Source organism: Brachypodium distachyon, chromosome 3 (assembly GCF_000005505.3).
Source record: "Brachypodium distachyon strain Bd21 chromosome 3, Brachypodium_distachyon_v3.0, whole genome shotgun sequence".
NCBI lineage: Eukaryota > Viridiplantae > Streptophyta > Magnoliopsida > Poales > Poaceae > Brachypodium > Brachypodium distachyon.
In genome coordinates, this window is record NC_016133.3 from 3,695,889 (window position 1) to 3,715,274 (window position 19,386).

The following is a 19,386-nucleotide window of genomic DNA, read 5'->3' on the forward strand; positions in this document are numbered from 1 at the left end:
GTCGCGCAGGAAGCCGTCGCCCTGTATCAACTCACCGTTGGACGCCCCCGTCGCCGCCGACTTCCCTCACGAGCACAACCTGACGAGATTTGAGATTTGTTTTGGGAGAGAAATGGGGACGGGAGAGAAACAGAGAGTCGGGAGAGAAGGGCAGGCCGCAGGTTGTCCTAAAAGGATCGGGCGGTGCCCCTCGTTCAAGAGATATCGGGTGGCCCGGGAGCCTGTGCGCCCATTCTTTCTAATAAGTGCATAAGCACTTTTAAGCAATTATGTTTCTATTTTATGGTTTCTCTCTTCTTCTTTTTTTATTCACTTCTCTTTCCTAATGGACCCACACGTCATCCTCCTTTTGTTCTTGGTTTCCGCATAGATGCTGTTACTTCTGCAAGTAACAGGTACTATTTTTTTTACCTATCTCTCCGCCACATAAGACTAGTACCTACTTATTATCAACCATTGGAGATGCCCTAATAATACCCAACTCAACTGGATTGGGTCGAACACGAGCTTGCTGGCTAGCTACCTAGAAAAAGCATATTGTTCTGACCCCCCCCTCTAGAAAAAGCATACAGTACATTAAGATCATGTGCAATGTTGGTCAAACCAGGTGCTATACCGGTGCTAAGAATCTCTGGACTCAGGTCTAAACATTGCAGCTGCACAGTGCTAACAAAAAAGTTTTAGACTCGACTCAAGAACTTGCACCGAGTACTAGTGAATTGTTGACCCCGTAGGTCCCACGCGGAGCGCGTCCTCCTGCTCCATCCCCCTTTGCCTCCTCCTCTCTCTGTACAGGCCGCTCACCAGCAACGCGGACGGCGCATCGGCGCAGGGTGAAGATGCAGCGGCAGGAGCGCACGCGGCGAGGCCGCTCCTTCGCTCCGCCCGTCGGCTGCTGGTACGGCAGAAGCAAACGCTGCCCTGCCCGCCGGCTGCTGCTGCTGCGTGCCGTCGCGTTCGATTTCTAACGCCATGGATCGATCGAAGGGAAAGATGGAAATAGCATGTGGAGGAGGACAACGGCCGCGTGATTTCTGATTGAAGTGAAAGAAGATGGAACTAGTAGTATGAGGAGGATGGTGGTGTCCCAACACCATTGATTGGGAGGAAGACGAAGAGAAAAAGCATCGGATGATTTCTTATTTGGGTTAATTTGTGGGACCAAAATACTGATGGGCGGGTACCATGAGGTGATGCTAAAAAAAATATACGTTGGACCAGTTTTGGGTTTCTTAAACCCGATGCTAACATTTTATCTAGATTCTTCTCACATTGGCCTTGCTCATTGCTGGATGCAAACGGGCTCCACGAGTAAAGTTCTTTCTTCTTCTAAAAAGGTCGATGGATAGAAAAGGTTCCAGCACTTTATTAACCCGTCCTCGTCCGACCGAGGTATCCGACAAGGGAGGGTGCCGCGGTGCCGCCGTGGAGGCCGTGCGTCATCCTCTCCCGGTACGATGATGAGTCGCTGTCACGTGACACATTTCCAAGGGGGTACCGATATGCTTTGCCGGCATATTACTGTGCTACATTAGTGTTTACATAGCGATCTCGACTCTTTCTTTTTTCTTATAGGACGAATTAGGTTACTGTGCTGCATAGTGAACTCTTTTCGATCAGCGTTTTCTTCTTCTGAGAATGAATGAGTCAGGTTAATCGATCTGTTCTGGTTTGCTTCGGATGCTGCTTGGCGAGTGGGACGTTGGTTCGTAAGAGAGAGCAGGTTCACGTGCTTGCACAGTCTGGTTTCTGATGGTTGATTAAAAACCAAGGAGGAATGCAACCTGAAAGCTGATGGCTAGGGCCCCAGATTGATTGGCCGGATTTAGATCTGCTGTGGCAGGAATCCCATGAGTCTGTACCGTCCAGCGATCTAGCTCACGGCACGGGCGATTGTGCTAAACTGGTGCGGCAGATGGAGCTAAACATTAAGGTTTGGGGGCTAGTGAAGAGATTTGTCAGCTCCGGTGCATTTTGTTATCACGGGAGGATGAATTCAGCTTTGGGAACGCTGAAAGCACTGGAGCGTACATGCTAATTAACATGGCTATGCTCAGAATATAACGTGGTGTTTAGTTTAGGTTCTGTTCAGGACCAGGGTCAGGACTGCATGTGGTAAAATAAAATAAAATCATCCTGCCTCGCCATACCGTCATCAAGCTCAGATATAATGTTAAACGATACCAAGGAGGGCAAGGATAAAATGAGAAGCCCATTTCATCTCAGGCGTCTCATGAGAAATGAATCCTCCATTCTCAAAGAATGGTTATCAAATATCCATGACGGTAAGTATTCTTGAAAATCAGAAATTCTATACTTCCGCCGTCCAACAAAGATGTCTCAACTTCGACTAAATTTAAATGCATCTGTACACTAAGTCATGTCTAGATGCATTCAAATTTTGACAAACTTGAGACATCTTTTGTGGACGGAGAAAGTACAAGAAAACTTATGTTGTAAAACAATTTCTTCTAGTACAAAGATGGCCAGAACGTATCCTAGGGAGAAAACATTTTCCTGTACAGCAACAAATGTACTTTACAACATACAAAACACACAAGAATGATGTAGCAAGGGCCATTCTTAGATTGTCTGGAAGGAAAAATGGCCATGGCCGTAGCTCTATGAGCGCTGACGCCATCAGTCATAATTTTCACATGACCAGGGTACAAATGGTCAAATCCATGCAGCTGTGTCGATTGTTAATGTCGAACCCTTGGAGAGGAACTCTGAAATTCGGAAGAACACTGATCAGCCTTCATATATAATAAATGATGTCCCAGCAGAACCCTTACTTAGACTAGTCTCGAACTTAAACAGGATTTTCACATGAAAACCATATACAGATTGAATTGCCTAAAAAATAAGGTACAGAAGAAACAAGATTTGCACGAGGATCAACCAAAAAGTCATGTGGATAGTGAGAGCAAAACTCATAACTGCAAGTGGCGACTCCTAGCTAGTAGAATTATTTCAACTTACCTAAAATTAAAGATCATTTGATAGGAGGCCTGCTAGTTACCGCTTGGGGTCTGCATTGCACGGAACCAGAAGATATAACAGTTATATGCCTGGGTACAGTGATATGAGCCTTTCTGCAACTCAGACGGGAAAAAACAGTGAAGTCATCTAATTCACTGGTGTTTTCACATGCATCGGTCAACTAGGCAAAACAAGAAGAGGATCTAGAAATAAAATCAAAATTTTATTTTATAAACAAAGTCCAATAATGCAATCTAACTGCCTTTTATCTGCCAATTCCTAACAGCTGTTAGAGGCACAGGGCTAACAGTTTGGGAGTACAGGTATGCTAGAGTACTGGTTGGCTGGTATGACATAAGCAAGACCCTAGCACACCCATGCGGAATTGAGAGGAAGGAATGGATGAATTGGCCCACCATAGGTCAATGAGTTGTCTCAGAGTTTCCCATTTGTTCTTCAAGTACCCAACAAGGAAACAAGTTCTTGTCTACAGAAGTGGTTATTCTAAATGCAATATCATGCATAAACTGTCAAGTGAATTGTATGCTAGTTACAGTACAGACTAGGCACAAATATACAAGCCATACATTTGTGGAATAAAGGGGATGAATTGGCCCACCATACCAGAAAACAATGTTAAAGTAATAGAAATCCTTGATACTCCAACAAGTGTTCCAACTTTCAGTAAGACAGACAACAATATAACCATACAAACCTGCTGCTGACAAAAATCAGACATAGCAAAACAGAGTGGGAAAATAGACTTGGAAAGAATACATACCTTCAGCAAACACAATCATATGAACACATCAGACAACTTTACAAAATACAACAGCCCGTTTGGTCCCTGAAAGGTAAAATTTGCCAGTAGGATTAGTGGTTGCAAGTCAATGTTCAAACCAAATCAATTTAAGAGGATGTTAGTTTAAGGTTTGGCATGGCCCAAAATGAATTTCGCTGTTTACAGACATATGTTAGAAGGGACATGTTTGAAATTTTCGCTGACCATTGAGTGGCTACTTAGATAACCAAGTTTTGATTGATTAATAAAACCAACTTTAAAGCAACAAGCAAAGGCATACTTCTTCGGATCTTCATAGTGTTTTAAAGCATCCAGAAATTTCTTCCAATACGGCCCAGTCTCCTGAAGGTTTACTTTGTCCGGTCCCCCAAGATAAGCTTGAACAATGAATTCATGACTCCTCTCCCTGAAAGGATGAACATAGAATGTATCCGTTTGCCATTCATAATGCAGTACGATGAAAATATACCATGTTTAATACATATTTTTGACAAAAAGTTAGAGCGCTCTGTCTTATATATTTTAAAAAGTCTATGGCGGGAAACCAAAGTCCAGGGTACAGAATATGCATGATGCATATGTACAACAAAATGTGTTTAATCTTTTAGACTGACCTTCCTTCATATTGCGACAACCATCCCAAGTAAGCTGCTCCAAAATACATCGAGGCAAAAGGATTGTAGAGATCATCCACAGAGTTGACTGTGTACGCCTTATACGAACAATCTCTGTATACTCAAATGCAAACTGCAAGTGAGGACAACCTCATGGAAGCTGTAATAATAAAATCGACCCACTGCAACTGATAGCCTAAGAAACTAACAATCCCTAACACAGTTAGATTCAGATTATTAGATTAACATTATGCTATTAAGTATGATTGTCTTACTTCTGAAGTAATAGAAAGCAGCAGACCAAAATATATCATGTGTTACATGTCATACTTAGACACCCCCCCCCTAAGTGTGTTATGTATGAAACAGTATCGGTCAAAATTGTAATTCAGCTATCCTGTGTAAGGACAACATATTTTTGGGTAAAATGTACAGTTTCCATATTCAGCTTGTCACTAGGGTTCAGAATGAATAGTATCACTCAAAATGTTAATGTCCTACTAAGATCCCATAATCTGCTCCCTAAAAATGTTTGGGTAAAGTGTACAGCTTCATGGCTAGTGAAAGCAGAATGGTAAACTCGATGTTGCGCTTACTTGTAAAGCCATGCAGCAGTAGGGTAATCTATTCCCATCAATCCTGTCCGCGAACGTACTCCATGGACAAAGCGCATACTGCACACCTCTGCAAGAGCAGCTAGAGCTTCCTGTGCAAATAAACCACAATAGAGGATTCAACAAATGTTTAGGGTGAAACTGGCTGTAGAATATTCTGAAGATAGAGTTAATGCTACTGGACCAGGCGCCTATATAGGTCTCTACTTACCAATTTTACAAGGACATAGATGCTAAAGCGATTAGTCGAGATTGACATAACTTTTATTTTTCACAGAAAATGGACAAATAAGGAAATGTTATTATAATTAAATATCAGGAAATGTGCCGGTTAATACATGTTACATAAATTGAAAGCCAAAAATATGAAGAGCATAGTATGCTATGGTTACTCATTCTAGAGTACCATAAGTAGAACTACCAAATGTAAACGAATGCAATGCAGCAAAACAGAGTTTTAAGGGCCAAGAGATTCCACAGGATCACCATTGCACCGCATTACATATTTACAATAAAAGAAGGCCCATTGATGATTACATACAAGAGCAACGTCTTTAAGCAAGTTTAGTACTCCCTCTGTACTAAATCCAAGACACTTATTATGGATCGAAGGGAGTACATAGTATCATTAGATATTGACACATTGTGATGTTATTTTGTTTACTAGAATAGCATGCACCGATTTATCAATCGCAAACTTACTGGCGTTACTCCTCTTGAGCTCAAATGGCGCCATATGATTATTCCAGCAACAGCCTGAGATCAAATTCACAATCACATTAGCTCATGATGAATGGAAAACTGAGCGTGGGTAGCTAAATTCACCATACATGAAACCATCAAGAGACCATACTGATGAGATGATATAGGGTCAGGTTGGTCCTATCAAATAAGGTGTGAGATAAAGGTACTTAAGTAACAGATGATCCTCTGAACAATATTTGGCCATGAAACTTTGTATTTTTGTGATAAGAAAGTGTGCAACAAGTTGACAACACAATAATCACAGATGTACTAAAATATGGGCTATGTGAACCAACTGTTATTGTTTGTTTCATGGCATGCACAAGATCTGTCTTTTCATGAAATTAAACCCACAATCTTGCCACTTTGCCAGCATAAGAATATGTGGAGGTTTGTATCTGTAGCTTATAAATTCATCAAATTTATCATAAAAAAAATCAGGAACCCACTTGGTGCAAGCAAATGTGAAATAACTGAAAAATTATTCAAAATCAACACTACCTTCACCTCAACCCGGGAAAGATAAGGCCTCTTCTTGGCATCATGGGAAAAGCGGACATTTCCACGCCTCTCGCCAGATTTTGTCCACTCGTTCACCACATCAGGCTGACTCCACATTGCATCCATATCTTCCTCTGATACTTTGGAATCCCAACATATGAGCTGTGCTCCTGACACAATGATGAGAACCATATGTCACATTTAATCTTGTAAGGAGCTTCTTTGGAATCAATGTAAGAATCATCATTTGGTGTTCACATGTTATTTTTATGATCACGTTTCAATGCTGATGAAAAGAAAAATAAATAAATAAAAGCAAGGTTTTAAATCGCATCTTATCGCGAGGACCTGGCTATCGCTAGCTACCGTGGAAGCTATTCCTCGTCGCGTTTTAATATGAAAATTTAAAATACATTAAATACACATGGGAAAAAAGCAATATCAAATAAATTAGAAAAAAAACAGTAGTTTAAAAATACTAATACAAGTCCATAGCACCATGATTCAAGTATGGAAATAATCAAAGTAGCACTATAATATGTTTTTTTTCGTAAAAATAAAGTTTCATTTCAAAAATACCATACTATTTTCTCATAAATGTACCTAAGTAGAATAGCTGAGCTATCTCTAGTTATAAGCTAAGTCAAATAGCAGAGCTATTTGAAGCTATAGAGCCAGTCGTTGTACAGCGAAACGTTGGCCCATCGCATAGCTTTTTAGGTCCCAAAACACTATAACTGAGCTATGAATAGCTATTCTAAACCTTGAATAAAACAAGAAAGTAATATCTAACCTGCACTTGAGGAATTTTCTAGGAGATCAAGAGTCAACACATTGAAACTTTCAGGTTGTCTGCCAGCGAAATAGCAAGAAACAGTTAGTCAAGAAGTTTGAACCTAGATCTAAGGTAAAACAAAGGAATATCCTGATAGATATTTAATAGATTATAAGGAGTTGAAGATCCAATCTAGATAAAAAAGGTGTGCTCATGTCATGTAGAGTGCATTGAAGATGCTTCTACATGGATGCTTAAAGAGAGAATATGTCCACATCATTAAGCATGCATGCAAGAGTCCTCCAATGCAAGCACCACTTTGTGGAGATTCTTAGATGATTATATTATCTATTTATTTTCATTGTCTGCACCAAAACTACCTAAAATAGCACCTTATCTGTCGTAGGTGGCTAGATAATTATTTTTTGTTTATGCACCTCTCTGAACACATGCTCCTTAATGATACAATCATTAAGAAACACCCCTTCGACTTCCATGGAACAAAAAAAAAACTGGTTACTTCATTAGCTTGATACTTTGACATGTTAGGTGAACAGAAATGATTAATAAAGAAAGCAATCAGTGGTGCGCAGTGTGTAGGTTACCACATTCTATAGGTCACTGTAGTAGTGCGGCAATACATGGTAACTCTGGTACCATTTTAGGGGTTTGACTAAGACTAAAGTTACTCTAAACTTATAAATCATGTTGCTTAAAAAAACTTCAATCAGGTCAAGTTTTGGCTTATGGAGCAGTTGTTTCAAGAAGTTCACAGCTTCAAACAATACTCCCCAAACTGAGGGCTAACTAGGCTTACATATATAAGCTCAAAACCTCTAAAGACAGGACCTTAATGAACCACAAGTTATAAGGGAAATAAATTTAGTTTAAAGAAGTACTGTGCATTGAACAAAATTAAAGAATTAAAGTTGAATATTAAAAATGAAACCTCATAGACAACAATGTCTCTTTCACATAAAGATAACGCTGGAAAATGGGAGCAGATGATTTGTGAGTAGCCTTCTTTTTGCCTCCCTTGTAAGCTCTAACAACAAATTCTTCAGTTCTTTCTCTGCGACATTTTACCAAATGATTGTTTGGTAGTAGAAAGATACAGGATGACAGCATAAATTAAAGTTAACAGTAAAACATTGTCTGCACAAAAAAAGTACATACTTCTCATCACATGAGAAGAGCCATTTTGCGTAAGCTGCACCAAAGTAGACATTTACAAAAGGCCAGTAGAGCAAATTATTATTTTCTTCAAGTTCAATGTCATAATTCTTGTAACCTAATTCCCTGACCAAAAGTGAAGAAAACAATAAGTTCAGTCAACATAGAAGAGAAAAACAGTTACTACAATGAACTTAACCAGGCGTACCTGCCAAGCCATTGAGCAACTTCAGGTGTTACCTGCATCATGCCCATCTTGGTCTCCTTAGTCTTGTGATCATAGTTATCCACAAAGAGTCTCCTTCCACTTGCAATTTCCGCAAGGGCACCTATCATATGCTGCACAAAATAAGAAACATACTTAGCAAATTCACCAAGTAACAAGATAGCTGAACTATATCAGCACTGTCGGTCTGTCAACCCATCTCAGAGTAACAGTCCCAGTATTTCTTACTCATCTATTCCAGAGAAGCACCATAGGTAATGTGTTGTGAAACATACGTTAGCATATAGTTGTCCCCCAGCAGTCACTTTGCTGATATTTTAGACACAAGTGCAAACGATGATTACATACAGAAGAATAGAATTGGTACCGGGTCTAGCTGTGATTTGAAATGTCTGTGTACAGTGATTGCAGCCACTGCCTGAAAGAATCAACGAATTTATGTAAGAATAGTTTAAATTTTAAGGTTTTAATTGTTCAAAAAGCAAACAGAAATAAGAAAAGAATAACCCCTGCTTTGTGATTGATTTACATAGCTCAGTAAACTTATTTCAATCATCATTGCAGTAACAAACTTCTCAACTGTAATTCAGCCACTTCGCTAAATATAGCAAAAAACATTACGCTTCAATGCTTAGCTGGCAGTACTGGTAGTTAGGGATGCAAGCGGGGTCCCGTAAATTGACTTGCTAATTCAAAATTGCTCAAAATTTGACTTGAAGATTTGGAGGTTGGCCTAGAAGCGGGGACATATGCGGGATCCAGCTTGCATCCCTACTGGTAGCATTTTCTCTTGGTTGGCCTAGAATCTAGCCACTACTTATAGCCTTGTTATAATTGCCACACTAGCATATAAGATATCGAAATGATTATTCAACTGAATAAGCCAAATAACAGATAGACATGATATGTTAGGCATGCAGAAATACTGCTTGGAAAAATAGATATAGTTGATTTATGCGAACAATTTGGTTTCCACTAATACACGTTGTCCCACAGCTACCAATAACAAAGGTTTACAGGGTTCGACTTCGCCCACCATCATTTCAGTTTGTGTCAGATATGCCTCGCCATCAGGATCCCGTGACAGGTGAACTTTCTGTCCCTGCTCCTCTCCAGCGTCAATCCACTCTTTACTTACTTGAGGATCGGCCCACATTAATCGCAGATCATCTGGATCCAAGCAGTCATCCCAATATTTAAAGCTTACAGGCATTTTGTACTGATCAATAGTTGTCCCCCTCGATCTACATTGAAAGCAATAAACAAGTGAAAATCAGATGCCATGCGGTACCTTTTTTAAAGTACAATACAAAGAATCATAACGACCCCATTGGCCTTTTGTTCAGGACTCACATAAAGGGTGATACAGTTTCGACAAGATAACGAGTCTGCAGATACCTTGGAATGGGTACTTCGTACAAAGTGGAAGCACATAATGAGAGGTAAGAATATGGAATGAACGGTTGAATCACAATACATGTGAGGGCATCCAAGTAGATGTAAACCAAACTATGTATTTCATCTTTCCTCTACATGCAGCATAGTGCAGCATCTAACAATCACTGAAAACAAAGAGAAATACAGTATATAGATAGAAACGTTGCATATCGTAAGAGCACACGGAACTCACTAGAAAATAATACACAGAATTCATGGCAACCCAAAGGGCCAGGGCCAGCACGGACACAAATTGGACAATTAGCGTCAAAACCAACCAGGAATAATAGTTCCGAGAAACTGTACAGCTCCTACAAATTTTGTGAAGCACGAAGGTTCCATCGTCGAATACCTTAAATTCGTAAAGGGCGCACAATCTACAAGCACTAAATTTCCGTCAAAAATAAATGCACGAAATCAGTAAATCTTCCACATAACCCAAAAATGCTGGGAGGGAACGGCCAACCAACGAACCAACCAACCATCCAGCAACAGCATCGCGTGATCGTACCAGTCACGCCACAGCGTCGTGCACACGCTCACGCTGTACCTGTACGCACGCACGCACGGTGAGATCACCAGAACAGCAACCACATTGGCCTCACCAATCCGCCACCACACAAAACGAGCGTACCAAACACCGCAGAAAGTAGCCCGCGTCAGCTCGCAATCTAACCGGAGCATCCAGGAAAAAAAAACATTATCTCTAGCCGCTCGAACGTACACCTCGCTCCCACGCTCGATTGCCGAAGAAGAGAACGGGGCGGAGAAGAAGAGAAGAAGCTAGCTGCGGCGGAATCGCAAAAGGAGCTCACCAGCGCGCGCGGAGACAGCCGAATCAGAGGGTTCCCCGCCGCTTGCTCCGTCCGATTCGAAGGGGATTTGGGGCGGTGGCAGGAATGGTGGAATGGGGAATTGCAGAGAGCCAGAGAGCCAGAGAGAGAGAGAGAGAGAGAGGGAGAGAGAGAGGCGTGTAAAGTGGAAGAGGAGGAGAGTGGCAATGGCAATGCAACAGAAGCGCGAGTGCGGTACAGTTTAAATGTGGGCCTGTGGGCCGCGCGGCGGCACGTGTCGGGTAGTTACGGCGTGATGCTGGTAGGCTTCTGAGATTTGGGCTCGTGGTTTCTCGAGAAATCGGATGGACCGATTTCTTGCGACACAAGCGACGTTGTTCGGTGGTTAGTTCAGATATTTGGTGTTGTTTTGGCATCATCAATCATTTGATCAGTTCAGAGATTTGGTGCTGTCTTGTCAAAAGTCAAAAACCAAAGAACCGATGGCATCGCTCAATCTTATTTATAAGCACCAACGTGAAAGCAACCGCACGGAAAAACGTACGAATTAGAACGGCATTGCTCTTGCATGCTCGTTACTTGTCCGTTTGTCGAAGATTTGTCTAGATATGCATATATCTAGACATGTACAACAATTGAAAATGCATAAATATACATAACAGAATTGAATGAGTCGATGTTTGCATACCAGATTTGATGAGTAGAGCGCTTAATAAAACATCAAAGCACGTCCTTTGTGCTATCAAGTCTGAACACGTACGGCTCTTGCACAAATCATGACGTTCTCATGCCCCAGACGGTCCCCAGCTAGCTTTAATGTAAGTATATTTTTTCAAGTATTTTTATGTCCCTCGTCCCCGTAATTTCGTTAAATTGTTAGCTAGAAGCACAAGAATACAAATGGTAATATGCTCCAGTATTTTTGCCTTTTTTCTTGAGCAAAAGTATTTTTGCCTTAGAAATACCGAATTTTTTTTAGAGCATAGAAATACCGATTATAGTATTGAGCAATCGACCGAGAACTATGTGCGTTCATCGTACAGTCCAGGTCTCCAGGACCAAAACCCAAAAGTCTCGCAGATGGTTCCGGACGTATGGGCCGGCCCATGACGCCAAAGAAGGCCGACAGTATCGCAGCACTGCCCTCTGCCAGCCCCCGCGCGTCCCCCAACCTGGACCAGTACTCCGGCCACGCGACGGCGGACGAGGAGCACGGCCGCGCGACTCCATCGCGCTACCGGTCGGCCGCGACCCCACGCCGCTGGTGCGCGTTAGTGCTGGTCTCCCCGTGTGCGGCGTATTCGGCGGGAGTGCTGACGAGCAGCGGTGGCCAGCCGGTACGCAAAGAATCAGTATGCAGAACCAACACCCAACAGGTGTTCGACGAAAAGCCCAGCCTTCGTGACCGAGTTCTGCAATGAAGGTCTGCCGATTCTTATCTTTTTTTATCAACTACTGTCCACATTCTAATCTACGATAGCTTCGGCAATATCATGGTTAAAATTGAAATACAAAATTCACTTCAGCAAAAAAAGTGTCATTGCTTGGAGGCCATATACTATATTACAAAGGAAGATGATTTGGATCTCAAAGAGAAATGTGGTCACCGTTCGGTGAAATAGATGTGCAGAGTTTAATATTTGTCTTGGCCCATAATTGCGAAATTTAGTTCTAGAATCCACTCTGGGCATCAGTATCGCACTGTTTGTTCATAGCTTCACCTTTACCATCGTCAATATTCAATTGCAAACAGTCGCAAGAAATTCATCGGTCCAAATCATCTTCCATATCATTTGTTAAAATTGAACCGCAAACAGTTGCAGGAGATTCATAGGTCCAAATCATCTTCCATATCGATCCAACTGCATGCCTCTTTAAGACTGCCATTTAGTAGTTGCGAAATTGACGATTGATCACCAACATATTCTTTGTAGCAAATCGCTACCTAGATTTTGTCATGGCAAGCTAAGATCGTACCTGTGACATACCATAGTAGTTTGATGATGTGAATGTCCCAAATTAAATCTCTGGTCTGAATTACCATTGGGAATGTAGTATCTCTCAAGATGTTAGTTGTGAAATAAGGCAAACTAATTTATTTGACAATTTATTTCATGATTCTCAATTGTCTTGATATCTAACAATGCTTTGTTCTTACAATAATCGACCTTGTAGTACAAGGTAGACACAGAAAAGCACGAAATACAATCATAGATCAGGAGTAAAAATTAAAAGAAGAAAAGACAAAAGCCCTAGCCAGTATCAAGTGATTTCACCATTAGGGAGTGACAATAGTGCTTTGGAAGCAATAGCCCTTAGCAGATATCATAGCCACAGACAGTTGCATATTATCCTGGAGCTTATCAAGCAGTTTGAAGTAGGCAACTCTCCAGGTCTTCGCAAATAAGAAGGTAACAAAAACAATCCAGAGTCCCGTGGCGAACCCTAAAGCCAGTCCAAAATATATGCCACTATTTATTTGATTTTTTCCTTCAGGGTGAACTTCAGTTACCTCTGGCCCCAAGCATTTTTTAGAAAGAGGAGGCCCACAAAGATATTTGTTGCCAACGTACATAGATTCTGGATCATAAAGTGCCTGTAGCTGATTTCCCGAGGGTATTCTTCCAGAGAGATTATTATATGACAGGTTTAAGTGGCTCAGTGTTGTTATATCTGAAAGACTCCAGGGAATTTCACCTGAAAGCTCGTTGAATGAGAGATCAAGAGACTCTAATGCTCGTAGCAAGCCAATGTTGTCTGGAATCTTTCCAGTGAACTGATTATGGGAGATATTCAAATTTATCAACCCAACAAGAGATGCTATTTCATCTGGAACCTCTCCAACTAAATTATTGTAGGACAAATCAAGGCTGACCATATATACCATTCCACTGGTGTAAAAAAGTTCTTGACCTTTCATTACCATCTGCAGGCCACTATCATACTTTATTACTCTTACTTTGTCAGCGTGCAATGTTATCCTTGTGTCCTGGCTCGCCAAGGGGTTGTTAGATCTTATGCCGCTATGCTGATTCATTGCTTTCAAGCTGGCCAATTCATGAGGTATAATTCCTGACATTCTATTATTTGCAAGGTCCAAGATCTGGAGTTCTACTAGTTCAGTGAGCTCAAGTGGAATAGAACCATTGAACATATTGTACCGCAACAGCAGATATGACAAATATGGCAAGTTCCCTGCTATCCATGTTGGAAGCTCTCCCTCAAACTTGTTGTGGGAAAGATCAAGCAGTGTCAACTGTGGACTTTGTTGCAAGAATTCAGGGAATCTGCCAGAGAGACTGTTGTTGTGCAAGATCAGAGCTGACAGTTCTATGCATCCGGGCTCTACTGTTGTGTTCATTTTTTGCTTCGAACATTGGGGAAGTTCCCCTGTTAGAAGGTTTTCTGAAAGATCCAGCACTACCAAATACTGCAGTTGACATATATATGTTGGAATCTGTCCATTGATGCGATTTGCAAATAGTCGAAACTCTTGAATCATCGGAGCTCCAAAGTCTTGGGGAAGTGGTCCTGATAAAGAGTTATTGGAGATATCAAGGACCGTCAAGAATTCTGGTAGTTGTGGCAGCAAACCTGTTAAGCTGTTTGAGCTAAGGTCAAGCCTTTGTGCAGAAGTCATAAATTTCAGTGTTCCTGGCAGCCTGCCACTTATTTGATTAAAAGAGATATCCAAATATCGAACTTTTGAGAATACATTCCAAAACCATCCAGGAAGACGATCAGCTATGCTTGCACCAGAAATGTCAAGATCGAAAACATCTTTCTGTCCTTTAAGCCACGATGGAAAATGAGGTCCCATCTTGTTACCGGCAAAACGAGCCACTTTCAGGCTAAATGAGGGGACCCAGTTTGAGCTGATCATGATGTGCAGAGAGTTGCGAGATAAGTCCACATACCTCAATTTCAATAGACTGGTAAAATGTTTCTCTGATACATAACCGTTCAACTTGTTGTTTTGTAGGACCAACACCTCAAGATTACTCAGATGACCAATTTCCGAAGGCATTGATCCTACAAGCATATTATTAGAGAGTCCGAGCTCTGTTAAGTTACTCCACTTTTTTATACTGCTTGGAATCCCTCCAGTAAGATTTGTGAGTGACAAATCTAAGGATCGTAATTTACTGTTTGCACACCCAGGAAATCCGTCCACAAATTCTGGCATATCCTGTTGGACCTCATTTGACCATAGCCCTAGCACCTTCAGGTTGCATAAGTTTTTGAATAGTTGAGATTTTATGCCTGAGAGGTAATTGCCACCCAAGGCAAGTGTCTCAAGCATTGTCATGTTTCCGACTGCATCTGGAATTTGGCCAGCTATTTGATTTGTTGAAAGATCAAGTTCCTTGATCGTACCAACATCCCAAAACCAGTAGGCTGGATTCAGTGTGTCGATTCTGTTGTTATCTAGATACAACAATTGTAGTGAACTTCTATTTGAATTCACTACAGGTTGATGTGGTAACCCGAGCCCACAATTACTGAGTCGAAGGTCTTCCAGAGAAGGAAGAAGGGTGACGACCCGAACCCAATCACCAACGGTGGTGAGGTTCACTCCACTCATGTCGAGAGACCTTAGTAAATGGAGGTTAGACACCCATGACATGTCTTCAGAATGCAAGAGAGTTTGAGTGGAAACAGGAGACGCCAGGTTAAGATGCAGCAACCTAGAGAGGTTACCAAGCTGAGGAGGCAGTTTTCCATCGAAATTCATGCAACCAAGGTTGAGGTATGTCAAAGTCTTGTTGAAGGAGGCCAGGAATTTGGGTATGGGCACGCCCACACCCCCAAGATTGTGACCACTAAGATCAAGATGCTCCAAGTGCTGTAAGGCGAGCAAAGAAGGACTTATCTTCCCTTGCAATGGGTCTGGTTCTCCTTCAGGCACGCACCAAAACAGTCGGGTGTCAGCTGAGATGTAGGTGTTGCGGAGGCGGAGCTCGACGACGTTGCCTGTGCGGTTGTCGCAGATGACACCGCTCCACTGGCAGCAGTTGTGGCCCTGCCATGAGCCGAGGAGATCCGTTGGGTCGCTTGTGATGCCGGCTTTGAAAGAGAGCAGCGCCGCTCGCTCAGCCGGGATGCAGCTCCCGCTCCCATTGGCGGCAGTGAATATGGTACTGGTGGCTGCGAGGACAATAAGCAGGCTGGTGAGTGACATTGTATTATTGGCAGGCCTATAGATGGATGGATGCTTCCCCTTGATATCTGCATAACTAAAGCCGATGAGGGCATGGCTTGGGACGACCAGGAAGCTTCCCTTGGTCAATAGGAGTTGTTGGGCTGTCATTGCCAAGAATAACCAGGGACGTGGTCTGCTCTAACAATCAGGGGGCAGTATAATCACGTTTTGGTTTCCTTGGGACGACCAGGAAGCTTCCCTTGGTCAATAGGAGTTGTTGGGCTGTCATTGCCAAGAATAACCAGGGACGTGGTCTGCTCTAACAATCAGGGGGCAGTATAATCACGTTTTGGTTTCCTATGATATGCCGTTAGCAATGGCCATTTTTTGTGGATTCGTACTGCTTTGTTGACGGTTTTTGCAGGTGTGAAACCATGCAGAGACTGAATTGTTTGGGTGCTGGAGGTGATTATGCGGGAATAAAGCCCCCTCTGCCTTTACCAGTATAAAATTCCTGGGTTGGCAACTTTACACGACTTGTAGATGAAATATCACAGTTTGCTGGCCAAAGTGACAATATTGTTGTTCTTATATTGCAGAGTCCAAAACCAAGGCAATAACACAATCTACTTCTCAGATGCAAAATGGTCCGACATCTGGCATCGTATATTAACATGGAAGATATACATAACCATGAATTTTGATTGTGAATTGGATCGAACTGCTTCCTTGCAATGATTCTTACATCTGACAAACATGATCCAACTTCTTTTTGTGTGAGAGTCGACACTGAAGCCTCCATGAAGCGATTTGACGCACTCTACAGATTGCCTGACGTACCCAAAAATCACGTGCTGATGCACCGCCGTGCATGCCGGAACCTTCGTTTCTCCCTTTCCTTTCCGTTAAAAATGCTAGACAGTTTTGACTTGACGTACCTACTGGGTACTGCCCTCTGGGATTGTGTGGTTGAGGACTGCTAGCTCCGATCCATAATAAGTTTATATTCGTACTAAATATATGTGTATTCTTGACGGTTATTATAAGTCGAACGAAATATATGTGTATACTTGACATTGGCCCTTCCAACTTGCTTCTCGGCAGCTAGCGCCATCTTCCAACTTACTTGTTCAGATGCATCTTCCAACTTGCTAATGACACGGAGACAGCTGATAGCCCTCTCTCCCTAATCTCTTGAAATTCCTGGACTGGCAACTGTACATGGCATTCACTGCAAATACGAAGGATCCATGTACTACATCCTCTGGTGATGGTAGAAAACACAATTTTCTAACAATGCAAGTTGTGGAACTAGGACAGCTAGCTGGGTATTGTCATCCTGAGGGAAACAAAACAATTCTAGACTGCACAATTTTTCAGAAATCATATTACAAGTTGCAAGGTAGTACCCCTTTTGATTTCAGACGTAACCTCCTTTACTAGAGCAATACACACAAAGGAGGCAGGACGTATTGGGTGGTTGATGCTGCCTCGTTGATCGATGGTGCGTTTCCCGGAAGTTGGTCACCCATCAGCATCTCTGTCCAGGTCCACTAAAGCCTAAAGTTGGTGCCCCTGAATTATTCCACGAAGAAACCTCCATGCAGCGTTGACTCTTCGTGGGACATGATTGAAGGCTGGGCTGGCCTCTTCTATAAATACTCAACCCCAGCACACACTTGTTTCACCAACACAACTCCACACAAGCTCAGAGTGCAGCACACACAGTGACACAGGTTACACCAACACAAGCCCAGAGAGCAGCAGCAGAGATGTCGAAGATGTCTTTCCGCGCCTTGTTTCTGGCTGTTCTCATGATCATCTGCGCTTTGCAGACCGTCTCCGTCCAGGGAGGTATACATGCTCGACTAAATTCAGCTTTCTGCTCCAGCGCAAAAAATAAATAAATAAAATCAGCTTTCTGCATTTGCATGCATATTATACAAGTCAGTAATCTTACCTTTGAACCCCTGCATGCATGATGTTGCAGGACACGGGTCGGTCTCTTCAGGGATCAGGAACGCTCCCCCGAGCCGCCCCAGCGGCAGGGTGCCTTCTAGACACCCGCCTTCTTCCGGTTCCGGTTCCAGCGCCCCTAGCAATCCTGGATGCGGGATAGGGCCCATCCAGTGTTGACGGCTGCAGCGCAGCGCCGAGAATATGGATACATGCAATGTGTTACAGTATGAATAAACTCGGATGAGTACACATAAATTTGTGCCGCCGTGGTCGTCTTCGCGGGTTGCCGGCTCGCGTTTGTGCCTTCGTGTTTTCTCTATTTTGCTCGGATCTTTTCTAGTTTCTCCATGTATTTGTATTCGAATATTTCGCCCTTTCTGTAATGTAATTTGTTATCAAACAAAATAAAGTTGTGTATCCATGTAAGGGACCTGTCTGCTTGTCTTGTTGTATGAACGAATTAAGGCAGATATAAGACTGTATTGCCTGTGGAAAATCTCTCCCTCCAGTTTACTGGACCAGGAGAAGAATTATTTTAAGATTCGTGCTGTGACATAATCTGAACATTAAGGTCACAGGACATAGGAAGTCATGGATGTTGGCTTTGTTAGAATTTGGATCTGTGATAGGCCAAGGCCCAAGCTCATTCTCTAATTAAATGCTGAAAAATCACAAAACCTCACGTGAAGTAGACAGGTAACCGGACTTTGCGCAGCATTCCGCCAACAGCAACGCAATGTGCACTTGTTTCCCAGAACCAACAAATGGCAACTTTGCCATTCTATCTACTCCTATTTTATATTAAACTATCTGAATTGCCCGTGCGTTGCAACGGAGCAACAAAATAATGTGATACATTTGAATACAAGCATCAAAACTTTCTCTTTTTGTTATTTTTTTACGAGCAACAAACATCATTTTGGAAACGGGTTTTTTCGAAGATTTTCTCTCTAGATTCTGCTATTCCAGAAAACAACAATACATTCCTTATGAAAACTATATAGCACCACCCGGGCCAATGCTCCGCTATGTAGGATCCCACACTTAAGTTAAACTTTAACCACAATTTCTTTTACTCTTTGATAATTTGTTTCGCAATCAGAATAGATGGCAAAAAGAAAAAATGTCTCAGGCTAGAACAGTGTCAAGCATGTTACAATTTTTCAGTCTCGGTGATGTGGTTATGGAGCACCCTAACTTTGCACTTAGCACCACTTGGCTCATCCTCTGCATCGACTGTCTCATATTGGGTATTTGGATCGAAATCAGATAAAAATAGACCGTACCAAATTTTCTGAAATTGTGCTGGAGATCTCACCGTAATATTGCAAGCCAGACAAAATTCAAATTGCAAGCTAGACAAAATGCAGATTGAAATTTCAATGCTCAACCACATATGCATCTAGGATCCAATTGCAATGGATAAGACATTACCACCTAAAAGGTATAAGCAAGGCATCCTCAGAGTAAGCAACATGAAGTTTATCTGAAACTATGAATGGTAATTACTCAATGGCAATTGACATTCACCGAGGTTTTAAAAAGAAATTATTTATATGAAACTCAAAGGAACCTGATTTACCAGGTGTGTTGTGCACATCAACAAATAGATAGGTCGTGTT

General features: G+C 42.1%; 2 protein-coding genes and 1 long non-coding RNA gene across 8 annotated transcripts; 1 reads left to right on the top strand and 2 right to left on the bottom strand.

Annotated features, from left to right (window-relative positions):
• Positions 1-2,234: 2,234 nt before the first annotated feature.
• LOC100842651 lies at positions 2,235-10,886 on the bottom strand. Of its 5 annotated transcripts, none has more exons than XR_001406640.2 (15): positions 10,684-10,886; positions 9,468-9,675; positions 8,799-8,849; positions 8,414-8,544; positions 8,209-8,331; positions 7,982-8,104; positions 7,051-7,109; positions 6,264-6,427; positions 5,715-5,768; positions 4,995-5,104; positions 4,399-4,512; positions 4,065-4,190; positions 3,764-3,829; positions 2,983-3,032; positions 2,235-2,729 (listed from the first exon to the last, which is right to left on the bottom strand). XR_001406640.2 is itself a non-coding variant. In XM_014900155.2 (14 exons), the coding sequence occupies exons 2-13, from the start codon at positions 9,642-9,644 to the stop codon at positions 3,802-3,804; spliced, it is 1,266 nt and encodes a 421-aa protein (XP_014755641.1). In that variant the 5' UTR covers positions 9,645-9,675; positions 10,684-10,885; the 3' UTR covers positions 2,235-2,729; positions 3,764-3,801. The 5 variants fall into 5 exon arrangements, 2 of the variants coding, with proteins under 2 accessions (XP_014755641.1, XP_024316542.1); XR_001406638.2 differs by having other exon boundaries at positions 6,258-6,427; positions 10,684-10,885; XR_001406639.2 differs by having other exon boundaries at positions 2,983-3,095; positions 6,258-6,427; positions 10,684-10,885.
• A 1,184-nt stretch (positions 10,887-12,070) lies between these two features.
• On the top strand, positions 12,071-18,236 carry LOC100821310. 2 transcript variants are annotated; one of them, XR_002964621.1, is made up of 3 exons: positions 12,071-12,085; positions 16,405-17,659; positions 17,796-18,236. It is a non-coding gene; the product is annotated as an uncharacterized LOC100821310 (long non-coding RNA). The 2 variants fall into 2 exon arrangements; XR_731172.3 differs by lacking the exon at positions 12,071-12,085 and adding an exon at positions 16,309-16,323.
• Positions 12,739-15,972, bottom strand: LOC100823066 (receptor-like protein EIX2). Its single transcript, XM_003570940.4, has one exon. It carries the CDS (start codon positions 15,842-15,844, stop codon positions 12,941-12,943), a length of 2,904 nt encoding a protein of 967 aa, XP_003570988.2. The 5' UTR covers positions 15,845-15,972; the 3' UTR covers positions 12,739-12,940.
• Positions 18,237-19,386: the final 1,150 nt, after the last annotated feature.